The sequence below is a fragment of the Danio rerio genome, chromosome 25 (assembly GCF_049306965.1).
Source record: "Danio rerio strain Tuebingen ecotype United States chromosome 25, GRCz12tu, whole genome shotgun sequence".
Classification (NCBI taxonomy): Eukaryota; Metazoa; Chordata; class Actinopteri; order Cypriniformes; family Danionidae; genus Danio; species Danio rerio.
In genome coordinates, this window is record NC_133200.1 from 8985987 (window position 1) to 9000000 (window position 14014).

At 38.2% G+C, this 14014-nt stretch overlaps 1 protein-coding gene across 1 annotated transcript in view; it reads left to right on the forward strand.

Annotated features, from left to right (window-relative positions):
* LOC137489326 (uncharacterized) overlaps window positions 1-14014 on the forward strand; it is a 49558-nt gene that overhangs the window by 18062 nt on the left and 17482 nt on the right. The window contains exons 21-31 of the mRNA XM_073942802.1: window positions 687-825; window positions 1262-1366; window positions 1565-1750; window positions 1825-2064; window positions 2836-2992; window positions 4214-4342; window positions 5933-10351; window positions 10438-10529; window positions 10645-10798; window positions 10894-11132; window positions 13769-13952. Of these exons, the coding sequence (XP_073798903.1) occupies window positions 687-825; window positions 1262-1366; window positions 1565-1750; window positions 1825-2064; window positions 2836-2992; window positions 4214-4342; window positions 5933-10351; window positions 10438-10529; window positions 10645-10798; window positions 10894-11132; window positions 13769-13952 (6044 nt within the window). The remainder of the gene's footprint in view (window positions 1-686; window positions 826-1261; window positions 1367-1564; window positions 1751-1824; window positions 2065-2835; window positions 2993-4213; window positions 4343-5932; window positions 10352-10437; window positions 10530-10644; window positions 10799-10893; window positions 11133-13768; window positions 13953-14014) is intronic.

The following is a 14014-nucleotide window of genomic DNA, read 5'->3' on the forward strand; positions in this document are numbered from 1 at the left end:
GTCATCTTCGTCTTGAAGAATCCCCCCTTCCACCCCTTCTCCTCCTCTTTTCTACAGGGCAGCACGGCGGCCCAGTGGATAGCACTGCGGCCTTACAGCAAAAAATGCCTCTGGCTTGGGTATTCACCCAACCGGACGGCATTTTCGTGTGGAATTCGTGTTCTCCCAGTGCTTGCATGGGTTTTCCCCGGGTCCTCCGGTTTCCTCCCACACTCCCAAAAACATGAGACTTAAGTAAATTGACTAAACCAAATTAGCACCAAATTCAATTCTGTCAGTAACACATCCACTTAAGGGGTGGGGTTCTCGAGATCTACCCGAGCTCAAACTCCCCTCTCGCCTGCAATGGAAGGGAGCTCCGGGCTCGAGGATCTTATGAGCTCGGGGCTCTCTCCCGGGACAGCATGCCAAACTAGCTTATTACCAATCATCAGCTAAGTGTGAACTCTTGAAATCTACATTGCATCAACATCACAAGATGTGACGTGGCAAAATACTATAAACCTTTTTAAGTATAAAGTTAGGCGCTTGCAGAAATCAGAGCTGAACAGGCAGGAGCCCACCACTGTGAAGCAGAGAGAACTTAGGAGTAGATTGACCATAGAGGAGCAATACTAGTTGCACGTTTTATTTTATCCAAGGTAAAAATCAGATAAAATGAGCTTTTTTTATTTTATTTATTTCAGCACATGCACCAACGGTATGTGGATTTGTACAGAAGTGTCATGTTACGGAACCTGTACCATCTACGGTGAAGGTCATTTCAAGACTTTAGATGGCAACAGATACTCTTACCATGGAGATTGTGCACACACTTTGGCCCACGTATGTTTTCCCTAATCTGTGTAACTTAGTGGCTGGCAGTAAATATGTTTGTTTGATAGTGTACTTAAGTACATTTGCCTCTGTTATAATGAGGATAGTACTTAATTAGCTACATTCCAAATCATATTCAGGGTTTCTGCAGGTCTTGGAAAGGTTTTTAAAAATTCTTAATTAAATTTTGCAGAAATTGAGGACGCACAACCGAAATTTGGAAAGCCTTATTATTAAACATGCATGCTTTATGTTGTTCCGCTACTGGCCTTCCTCATGCAATATTGAAATACTGTTGATAATAGTTTAATATAAAAATAAGTATTTTTAAGTATGTGTTGTAGAAAACATCTAAGAATACAATGAACATGTATTTCACTTTACAAAAGTAGTGAATTGTCTTGTTTGTGACAACTTCTTCACTGTCTGGCGTCATTATTTGTAGGATTCTTGCAGTATGGACCAGTCTCCCTCATTCAGACTTGTCTCAGAGAACAAACTCTGTGAATCCACCAGCACCATCTGCAAGTCCATCAGTCTGTTCTTTGGGGTGAGTTCATTTTATAGCTCAAACTAAGCATTCATGTAGTATTACACATTTTACAATGGGATCATTTGCAACAATAACATCCCTTTTTTTATGTAATTAAGACAAACATGTTTTTTAAAATTTAGATGAAAAATCGGTAATAATGTGTGAATTTGCATTAATGCCATATGAGGAAAATATCTTAAAATATCATTTTAGATCCAGCAGCCATCTGAGATACATTTATCTGAGGATGGAGTCAAGGTTTTGGAAAGCAGCAACACTGAATACAAATATCAAATCCATTCTGCTGGGATATATATTGTTGTAGAGGTCCAAGGCCTTTTGAACTTAATCTGGGACAATAAAACAAGTGTGATTCTTCAACTCCATCCCAACTTAAAGGTATGCATTCCTCACAACAACAACCAGTACACAATAATATTCATCTCTTAACATTCTCATGATCTTTATTGCAGGGCAATGTGTGTGGACTGTGTGGAAACTTTGATGGTAATGCAAATAATGACTTTATGAAACACAATGGAGAAGTGGTGACCGATCCAGAGGAGTTTGGGATCAGCTGGAAGGTGAAACCCGACTGCCCGGATGTGACAAACATAAAAGACTTGTGTACAGAAAATCCACATCGCAGTGTCTGGTCTGAAAAACGATGTAGCATCATAATAAGTGATGTCTTTAAGGATTGCCACACACTTGTAAGTAACAGTAAATGCAAAGCAGTACAGATGTACATGTTATGATGTTCATAAACTATGAATCTCCTCAATGATGGATAATGTATTACGGAACCTTTTTTAAAACAGTGGATTAGTTTAGAATGACACTAGTGGCATAGTTTACAGAGGTTGTTAGGTAGGTAGGTTACCTTATTTATACCCAAAGGTAGATATGGTTTGCAGTCAACTGTCCTCATCTCATAACAGTGCCACACAAAGGAACTCACATAGTAACAACAACAAATGCACATTAAGACATAAAACGTAAACCGTAAACATAAAGAATTAATAAATAAATACTTTAAGTGCCCCCCCCCCCCCCCCCCCCCCCCCCCGGTATGAAATTATTTTTCGTTTCGTTAAGCAGCTTAATACTAGAAACCTGCAACCAGAAGGACGGAGCTGAAACTCTGAGTGTAGAGGGTGAGCAGTGTTACTAAAAATTTAATTTGTGATTCTCTTTAGCTGCCTGGTGTACACAGCCTCTAGATTGGCTAGTGACACCCCGGTCAGCTTATTGGACTACTTAACTATTTGATTAAGTTTTAATTCTTGACAGAGAGATTCCCAAACCATGACACCAAAGCAAAGGATAAAACGGATTCAAGAAACGCATGATAAAATCAATATGGAAATGATTTAACTTTCTCAAGCGAAACAGTCGCTGGTGCCACTTTTTACACACTGCTGCACAATTCTCATCAAAGGAAAGTTTAGAGCTGTGATATGTTCTGTTTCTTTTTCTACTAGGTGGACCCTAACCAATATTATGACAATTGTAAAAGAGACACATGTGGATGTGAAACTGGGGGTGACTGTGACTGTTTCTGCACTGCAGTAGCAGCTTATGCTGCTGAATGCCGTCGAAAGGGAGCTTGTGTGAAATGGCGGAGCCCAAATACATGTCGTAAGTCCTAATATTTCTAAAATTTCAATTAATATTTCACTTTTGCATAAAGGGTCTTTTGTTTTGCCTTTCCACATGATGTAAGGAAGGGGTGCCCAAACACGGTCCTATAGGGCCAGGGTCCTGCATAGTTTATCTTCAACTACTTTCAACACAACTGGCTGGAAGTTTCTAGTATACCTAGAAAATGCTTGATTGGCTGGTTGAGGTGTGTCTAATTGGGTTGGATGTAAACTCTGCTGGACATCGACCCTCCAAGACCAAGGCTTTGTAACATCATCATCAGCTGCCAAATTTCAGTTCCAATACTCAAGACCGCAAGAAAAGAGGACGTGTGAAACTTCTCGGATGTGCTCTTGATATCGAGGATGCACCGATGCAGACTTGAGCACCGAACTTGCTCTGGAAGTCCCAGAAGTCATTGCGACTGGAGATGGGAAGTGCAGCATTTTATATAGGTTTATTATAAAAGTTTAAAGATGTAACTTATTTATCTTCGGAGTTTCCCTAAATGACACGGTGAAAGTAAACATTACTATAGACATCTTAATAAAGCAATTAACACATTAAGGGCGTTTATTTGCTAAAATTCGTTTTATTTATATCGTGCAGCATATATTTTTAATGTTTTTATGCAGAGTATATTTTGAAAAGGTAAAAAACATAAAATACTTGTATGAATGCTGTAATGTTTAAATATTTATCTATTGAAAGCACGTGAAGGTCATGTGACCAGCAGGAAGAACACAGCATCTCATTTCTCACAGGATGCGTTCTTTGTTTTTGTGGTCCCCCGAGTTCAATCTTCCGAGGACACCTGGCAAGACCGCTCTCCACAAGAACACAAATCCGTTCTCTGCTTTCTTGAAATTGAGAAACAGTTCAAGTTTGGGCAACCCTGATGTAAAGGAACCGAGTAGTGCGTCTACGGTTATAGGCAGGGCCTGTGCTAACGTGACATCGCATTGCACACATTCTGAAAACACTTGTTGGGAGACGCTACTTATTATTTATGGAGATTAAAAAAGGAAGTGCGCAGACTTTTTAGTATTGTAACATGGTTGTGTACATACATTGATCACCAAATTAGAATTTTGCATTATAAGTGTATAAACAACACACTGTATTCAAGCGTTTTTAGTTGACTCTTTTTATAAAAAAAAACTCTAATAAATGAAATCATGTTTTCTGTTTTACTGACCAGAGTGTTTTTTCTCACAGCTCTATTTTGTGACTATTACAACCCTCCGGGAAAATGTGAGTGGCACTATGATTCCTGTGGACCACCCTGCCCAAAAACCTGCAAAAACCCAACTGGAACCTGCTCTGATCAGATTCCTCTCCTTGAAGGTCAGGAGTAATGTTATTTATATAAAACTATAAACATATTTTATTGACTTTTATAGATCTGTCAAATGTTTAACAAGATGAATTTCATGTTAAGGTTTATTTTTATGGCTTAAAGCAATAATTCTCAACCACGTTCCTGGAGGAGCACCAGCTCTGCACATTTCTATGTCACCTTAACCAAACACACCTTATTCAGGCCCCCTGGGAACATAATTGAGAAACACTGGCTTAAAGGGTTAGTTCACCCAAAAATGAAAAGTATGTTTTACACGGCTTTTACATGTCACATTCATGATGTTTGAATCATCTGAGAGCTTTTTTCATCTTTAGAAAACAAATAAAGATGTTTTAAATTAAATCCGAGATCTCCTTCATCCTCCAAATATAGCAAAGCTCATGACTTGTTCATCCTTAAGTGGTTCAATCAGAATATTTACAAGCTATGAGAATACGTTTGTGCACGCAAAAATATCGATGTATGTTTAATAAACAATTTATTTTCCTTAGTGTCAGTGTAGGGCGCTTGTTAATGAGAATGTGCTTCTTACATATTACCTCAGATACACCTGTGTTTTGTTTTAAACAGAGGAAGTTGTGTGCGGGGATGCGAGGTATATATCACTTTATTTAGGATTATTTTAAATTTTCTGAACTTGCTGTTTATGGAGAATGAGCAAACTCTCAGATTTAACATAATTAACACATGATAACATAGTTTTCATTTTTGGGCGAATTGGCCTTTTAACATTAAAAGCAAGACTAAAGCCCAATTCCAATTAAATTTTAGCTACCCCACCCCTATGCATCACCTTCCTCTTTGTCCTTAAAACAAAGTGGAAAGATTAGATATGTTGTTGCTAGAACATGCATCACATGAGAGGTTGTCTGCGGTCTGCATCATTCAAGGCATATGGACAGTATCATTTTCACAGTAGGGTCGGTAGGTCGGTTACTTTATTTATACCCGAAGGTAGATTTGGTTTGCAGTCAAGAGTCTTCATCTCATAACAGTGCCACACAAAGGAACTCTCATAGTAACAACAACAAATGAACATAAAGACACGTTCATTCAGAAGATTACTCAAACTGTATGAGCCTCCAGATTACCTTAGGCATCCCAATTACAGCCAGTGGATCATGTTGCAAGAAGCTGAACACTGATCATATTCATGGATGTAACCAAAAGAAAATTAAAGTAAAATTATATCCGATGTGCTGTTGAGACAAATTCCCTTCTACTAGACCTTTCTGACAGGATGGCCTATTCTGTCAAGTCGTTGGGTATCAAAATAAAAATATGTCATGGGACTATTGTGCAGTGGTTTTTATAAGGGACTTTAATTAGCCAAATTTATTGCTTTCTGTTTTTATTTAACTCTTCTTTGACAAATGGAGGGGAAGGCTAAGGTGTGGGAATGTGATTGAGCTTTTATTTCATGAGTAAAATGTTACACCAATCCAATTTCCATCATTTGTTCAGGACATAACTAAAGGGTTTCATTATTATATATTAGATTGGTGATGCACAGACAATAATGGTAAAAACTATTTGCTCTTTCTTTTCCTCATATGCACCAATGTCTTGCCCAGGATGTTTTCCTCAGTGCCCTCCAGAAACTCCATATTTGCTGGATGAAACCATGACTTGTGTTAAAGAGTGTTACTGTATCTATAATGGAAAGCAATTCACTGTTGGATCAAAAGTGTACACCATTGAATACAAGGAAGGAACATGTGCCAGTGGAGTATGTATAGAAAATGGGGCAATAAAAAATATTACAATGGATTGTCCAACAACCACTCCTTCTACCACCACTACTGTAACCCCACAATCTACAACAACAGAAATATTTATCTCTACAACTCCTACAGTGACAACCACAACTACAACTCCTACAATACCAACTATCACTACGATAGTTACTCCACCATCTACAACACCAGAAATATCTACCGCTACCTTTACAACTCCAACAGTGACAACCATAACTACTACAATACCTACTACCACAATACCACAATCTCCAACAACAGAAATATCTACCACTACCTCTACAACTCCAACAGTGTCAACCACAACTCCTACAATACCTACTACCACACCACCACCATCTACAACAACAGAAACATCTAGCACTATCCGTACAATTTCTACAGTGACAACCTCAACTCCTACAATATCTACAACCACTATTACGCTAACAACACCTATTTGTGATTGGTCAGAGTGGTTTGACAACAGCCAGCCCAGTACAGATGTTGAAGGACAGGAAATTGAATCCATCAAAGAGTTATGGGAAACTAATAAAATTCCCTGTGAGATACCAGACAAAATTGAATGCATGTCAAATTATGGTGATAAAAACTATACAGGCGAGAACTGGAACCATGATCAAGTAGTGTCCTGTAATACATCTTTTGGATTATTATGCTCAAACCTTGATAATGCATATGAAGCTTGTGATAATCATCTAATACGTGTATGTTGCAATGGATCACTAAGTACCACAAGTCCTACAATATCAACTACCTCTACTACTATAACACCACCATCTAAAACAACAGAAACATCTACCACTAGTACTATAACACCACCATCTACAACAACAGAAATGTCTACCACTACCTTTACAACTCAAACAGTGACAACCACAACTCCTACAATACCTACCATTACTACTTTAACCCCTCCAACTTCAACAACAGAAATATCTACCACTATCTCTACAACTTCTACAGTATCAACCACAACTCCTACAATACCTACTACCACTACTACTGTAACGCCACCATCTACTACCATGGAAATATCTACCACTATCTTTACAACTCCTACAGAGACAACCACAATTCCTACAAAACCTACTACCACAACACCACCATCTACAACAACAGAAATATCTACAACTCCAACAGTATCAACCATAACTCCTACAATAACTACTACCACAACACCACCATCTACAACAATAGAGATATCTACCGCTACCTCTACAACTCCTACAGTGACAACCACAACTCCTACGAAATCTACTACCATAACACCACCATCTACAACAACAGAAACATCTAGCACTATCCGTACAACTTCTACAGTGACAACCACAACTCCTACAATGTCTACCACCACTACTACTGTAACATCACCATCTACAACAACAGAAATATCTACCACTATCTCTTCAACTTCTACAGTGACATCAACAACTCCTACAATATCTACAACCACTATTACCCTAACAACACCTATTTGTCATTGGTCAGAGTGGTTTGACAACAGCCAGCCCAGCACAGATGTTGAAGGACAGGAAATTGAATCCATCAAAGAGTTATGGGAAACTAATAAAATTCCCTGTGAGATACCAGACAAAATTGAATGCATGTCAAATTATGGTGATAAAAACTATACAGGCGAGAACTGGAACCATGATCAAGTAGTGTCCTGTAATACATCTTTTGGATTATTATGCTCAAACCTTGAAAATGCATATGAAGCTTGTGATAATCATCTAATACGTGTATGTTGCAATGGATCGTTAAGTACCACAAGTTCTACAATATCAGCTACCTCTACTACTATAACACCACCATCTACAACACAAGAAACATCTACCACTACTTCTACAACTCCTACAGTGACAACTACAACTCCTACAATACCTACTACCACTACTACTGTAACGCCACCATCTACTACAATGGAAATATCTACCACTATCTCTACAACTCCTACAGAGACAACCACAACTCCTACAAAACCTACTACCACAACACCACCATCTACAACACCAGAAATATCTACCGTTACCTCTACAACTCCTACAGGGACAACTCCAACTCCTACAATACCTACTACAAGTACTACTGTGAGACCACCATCTACAACAACAGAAATATCTACAACTCCAACAGTATCAACCATAACTCCTACAATACCTACTACCACTACTACTGTAACATCACCATCTACAACAACAGAAATATCTACCGCTACCTCTACAACTCCTACAGTGACAATCACAACCTCTACGATATCTACTACTACAACACCACCATCTACAACAACAGAAACATCTACCACTACCTTTACAACTTCAACAGTGACAACCACAACTCCTACAATACCTACCATTACTACTTTAACCCCTCTATCTTCAACAACAGAAATAACTACCACTATCTCTACAACTTCTAGAGTGACATCAACAACTTCTACAACATCTACAATCACTATTACCCTAACAACACCTATTTGTCATTGGTCAGAGTGGTTTGACAACAGCCAGCCCAGCACAGATGTTGAAGGACAGGAAATTGAATCCATCAAAGAGTTATGGGAAACTAATAAAATTCCCTGTGAGATACCAGACAAAATTGAATGCATGTCAAATTATGGTGATAAAAACTATACAGCCGAGAACTGGAACCATGATCAAGTAGTGTCTTGTAATACATCTTTTGGATTATTATGCTCAAACCTTGATAATGCATATGAAGCTTGTGATAATCATCTAATACGTGTATGTTGCAATGGATCGTTAAGTACCACAAGTCCTACAATGTCAACTACCTCTACTACTATAACACCACCATCTACAACAACAGAAACATCTACCGCTACCTCTACAACTCCAACAGTGACAACCACAACTCTTACAATACCTACTACTACAATACTACCATCTACAACACCAGAAATATCTACCGTTACCTCTACAACTCCTACAGGGACAACTGCAACTCCTACAATACCTACTACAACTACTACTGTGACACCACCATCTACAACAACAGAAATATCTACAACTCCAACAGTATCAACCATAACTCCTACAATAACTACTACCACAACACCACCATCTACAACAACAGAAATATCTACCACTATCTCTACAACTCCTACAATATCTACAATCACTATTACCCTAACAACACCTATTTGTCATTGGTCAGAGTGGTTTGACAATAGCCAGCCCAGCACAGATGTTGAAGGACAGGAAATTGAATCCATCAAAGAGTTATGGGAAACTAATAAAATTCCCTGTGAGATCCCAGACAAGATTGAATGCATGTCAAATTATGGTGATAAAAACTATACAGGCGAGAACTGGAACCATGATCAAGTAGTGTCCTGTAATACATCTTTTGGATTATTATGCTCAAACCTTGATAATGCATATGAAGCTTGTGATAATCATCTAATACGTGTATGTTGCAATGTATCGCTAAGTACCACAAGTTCTACAATATCAACTACCTCTACTACTATAACACCACCATCTACAACTACAGAAACATCTACCACTACTTCTACAACTCCTACAGTGACAACCACAACTCTTACAATATCTACTGCCATTACTACCACATCACCACCATCTACAACAACAGAAACATCTACCGCTTCTTCTACAACTCCTACAGTGACAACCACAACTCGCACCATACCCACTACCACTTCTACTGTTACACCACCATTTACAACAACAGAAATATCTACCGCTGCCTCTACAACTTATACAGTGACAACTACAACTCCTACAATACCTACTACCACAACACCACCATCTACAACAACGGAAATATCTACCGCTACCTCTACAACTCCAACAGTAACAACCACAACTCCTACAATACCTACCATTACTACTTCAACCCCTCCATCTACAACGCAAGAAACATATACCACTACCTCTACTACTCCAACAGTGACAACCACAACTCCCACAATACCTACTACCCCTACTACTGTAACACCACCATCTACAACAACAGAAATATCTACCGCTACCTCTACAACTTCTAAAGGGACAACCACAGCTCCTACAATACCTACTAACACTACTGCTGTAACACCACCATCTACAACAACAGCCACTACACCGGCTTTCATTGTGTACACGGGGCCCCCTCCAACCCCCTCCCCTTCACCTATGCCACAGCAATTAAACACAACTACAACAACTACCACTTGTTTCTGCATATACAATAATGTAAAATACCCAGCAGGTACGTACTGCCCTAATTATTTATAAAAATGAAATTGAAAGTGATACATGTTGAACATTATTTTTTTTTATTTATTTTAATCATAGGGTCAACTTTCAACCTACTTGATGAGTGTTATTCTGCTTATTGCAACTCATCTTGCTCTGTTGTACAACAGATTAATTTTGACAACAGCACGGTAATAAAAGAAGCTACTTACAGTCCTCATACACACACAAAAAAGACATGAAATGATCACCCATTTTTACTAACCTTCGTTTGTTAATATTATTGAATTGGTTTATTTATAACAGACAGACGCATGCACTATCAAAACATGCAAAAATGGAACAGTCACATCAAATCATGTGCAGTGTGACCCAGTTGTAGTTCCTAAATGTGTCAACGGCCTTGGACCTGTGAAGGTGTATTATAACAACCGGTGCTGCTATAAATATGAGTGTGACTGTGAGTTTATTTTGTTCAATTCAATCTTAAAAGTACTAAAATTGCATTGTTTTTGGCAGTGCCTTATATTTAACTCCTGTTTCTTGAGCCAACAGGTTTGTGCAAGGCATATGGCGACCCTCATTATCGATCTTTCGATGGACAATATTATACTTTTCATGGAAACTGCACTTATGTGTTGATGGAAGAAATCATCCCAACGCACAATATCAGTGTTCATCTTAAGAACTATTATTGTGATGTTGTGAAACGTATTGCATGCACCCAGTATGCAATTGTTTATTACAACTCTTACAAAATCCTGCTGAACAGCACTGATGATAAAGTGGTCCATGTAAGTATCAGAACTCACTGTTTCTTGAAAAAACAACTAGATTATACTTTCTACTATTAAAAAAATACATTTGCTGAAAGACAAGCCTACTGTGAGACCCACAAACCACTTTTACCCACAAAAAACAAAAGTATCACCCACTGCTAAATGATTTCTATATATAAAAAGTAATTAAGAGTAGGGCTGTGCAATTAATCGAAAATCCGATTTCGATTTCAATTATGGCTTCTAACGATTATGAAAAACCATTAATCGAGATAAACGATTATTCCATTATTTACCACCCCCTGTCCAGTTGTCCTCACTTGTTGCTCTTAAAAGCGCAAAAGACCGCATGCTTATGTATGTGCGGCGTGCAGACAGTCACGCCTGTTTCACACCGCAAGCGTCAGCGGCGAGTGAGCAGAGCGTGCGCAGCGCGTATGTCGAGCAGTAGCAGCACGCAGGCGTTTGCCTTTCACACCAGCTGTGTCTGCAGCGTGCAGCTCTTCGGCAGCTGCTGCTGAGATCAACCTATCTGTCTATTCTATCTAGTTACCCATGTCTCTCTATATACAAATACACTTTTTAATCTTTTCATCTGCACCAAGGCCCCTCCTTTGCTGTTTCTTTAACCTGCAAATGTTTATTTTACAAATTTTATAGGTCTAATAGTACTGTATGCTTCTCAAGCTAACTTATATGAGAAGTGTCTACAGTCAGAAGACAATCGCCTGTGATATCATGTCATTTGTTTTATCAGGTTGCTGTAGACCTAGTTATAATCATATTTATACAATACAGTTATAATGATATTTACACATGATCAAACTAGTGTTACTTTCTCCGCTTCAGTGATGTCCAGCGGCAAAATAACAGCTTGTTAATTAATGGTCGTGCAGATGATGAGACGGACAAAAGTAACCAATGCATGCCATTCTTTTACTTATTTTCGTGTTGTCAGATTCACAGAGCAAACAGCTCTCGGTAGGAATAACTCGAGTGAACATAAAACAAAGCCGATTAAAACTTTCTTCCTCTGCTCAGCTGCACAGAACACAGCGAGCTCACATAATCCAGCATGCGTGTCAAACTACACTACCCACAATACACTTCGCTATGGACTACAAATCCCGTAAATATTCTATTTCCCCTCTCCTACAACACTAGTGTGCAAATTAAGCAAAGCTGATACTAAAATTGTTTTACATTTGGTTTTGTAGTTCGGGCCTAAATAAATTTGCCGTTTTGAATCGTTTTAAGTCAATTTGAATGACTATATATAAACCATTTGACATTATTAACGCATTTATTGGGTAAAATTGCTACTTTTTACTGTCATTCATTGTGTTTTGGTCATTATCAATGCACTGTCATTTTAATTGAGCGTGAGCAGCACGTCAAAAATAGACCCAGCGCCGAAACTATCGCTGCACTGCTGCTTCGGCGACGCTCACGCCTCGCTCTGACGCGCTGCTGCTGCGTGCAGTATAAAAGCTCTCATCTGTTAACATGGACGCCGAAAACACACGCGCTGCTCACGCTTGCTGACGCTTGCGGTGTGAAACAGGCGTCAGAAGCATGCGCTCTGCACTTGGTCTCATTCGCACATTGTGACGAGCAGAGAGCACACACATCTAAAGTCATTTACGCGAGCGCTTTAATGTTAAAATAGGTGTCAAAACGCGGTGTTTAGTGATTATTCATATTAACCCTCATTTTGTAATAAACAAACGAGTTGAGAATCAAAAGACACGTGAAAGTGACAGAGACCATTAAAGTGACAGAGCACAGCTGCCGCCTGTTTTATCATGATCAATAAAACAACGAGAAAATCCCTCTTTGCTCTTGACTGAAGACTTTTGTAGCTAAAGTGTTTTTCTTACGGTGAAGATGCTAAAAGCACAGTTTGTTTCATATTTTTATTCTATTGTATTTATTTCTCTTTCCTTTGCAGGGAGGAAAATAATATATGCAGTTGAAGTCAGAATTATTAGCCCTTCTGAATATTAGCAACCTTTTCCCCCAATTTCTGTTTAATAAAAAGAAGATTTCTGAACATAATAGTTTTAATATCTCATTTCTAATAACCGATTTATTTTATCTTTGCTATGATGACAGCTCATAATATTTTAGTAGATATTTTTTAAATACAAACATTCAAATTCAAAGTGTAATTCAAAAGCTTAATTAGGGTAATTAGGCAAGTCATTATATAACAGTAGTTTCTTATGCAGACAATCAAAAATATATATTGCCTAAAGGGGCTAATAATATTGACCTTAAAAGAGGTTTCAAAATGTTTAAATTTGCTTTTATTCTAGCCAAAATAAAACAAATAAGCCTTTCTCCAGAAGAAACATATTAGAGGAAATACTGTTAAAATTCCTTGCTCTGTTAAACATCATTTGGGAAATATTTATTTGAAAAAAAATTCTCAGGAGTGCTTATAATTTTGACTTCAACTAATAATCGTTTGGAATAATCATGATTACAATTATGACCAAAATAATCGTGATTATGATTTTTCCCAATATCGAGCAGCCCTAATTAAGAGACATTTTTTTCAGTGCTGCTATGAGTTTGCGCTGCAATACTGTACTATGTCACTTAATACAAAGCATTATCATCTGTACATTATAAATGTTTTCCTTTAGGTCTATGTAAATAATCAAGTGACGATTCCAACATACATCACTGATAGATTCATTATCACCACCACTGGCATAGCAGCGACTGTGAACATCACTGATGTAAACGTTCAGATTACAGTCAGTGCTACAGAAGTCTCAATCAGACTCCCGTTTTCCTCCTTCCGTAATAATACAAAGGGACAGTGTGGTGAGTATACATCTCTGCTTTGTTCAATTGTGATGGAAAAAAGAATAATTTTACATCTCACA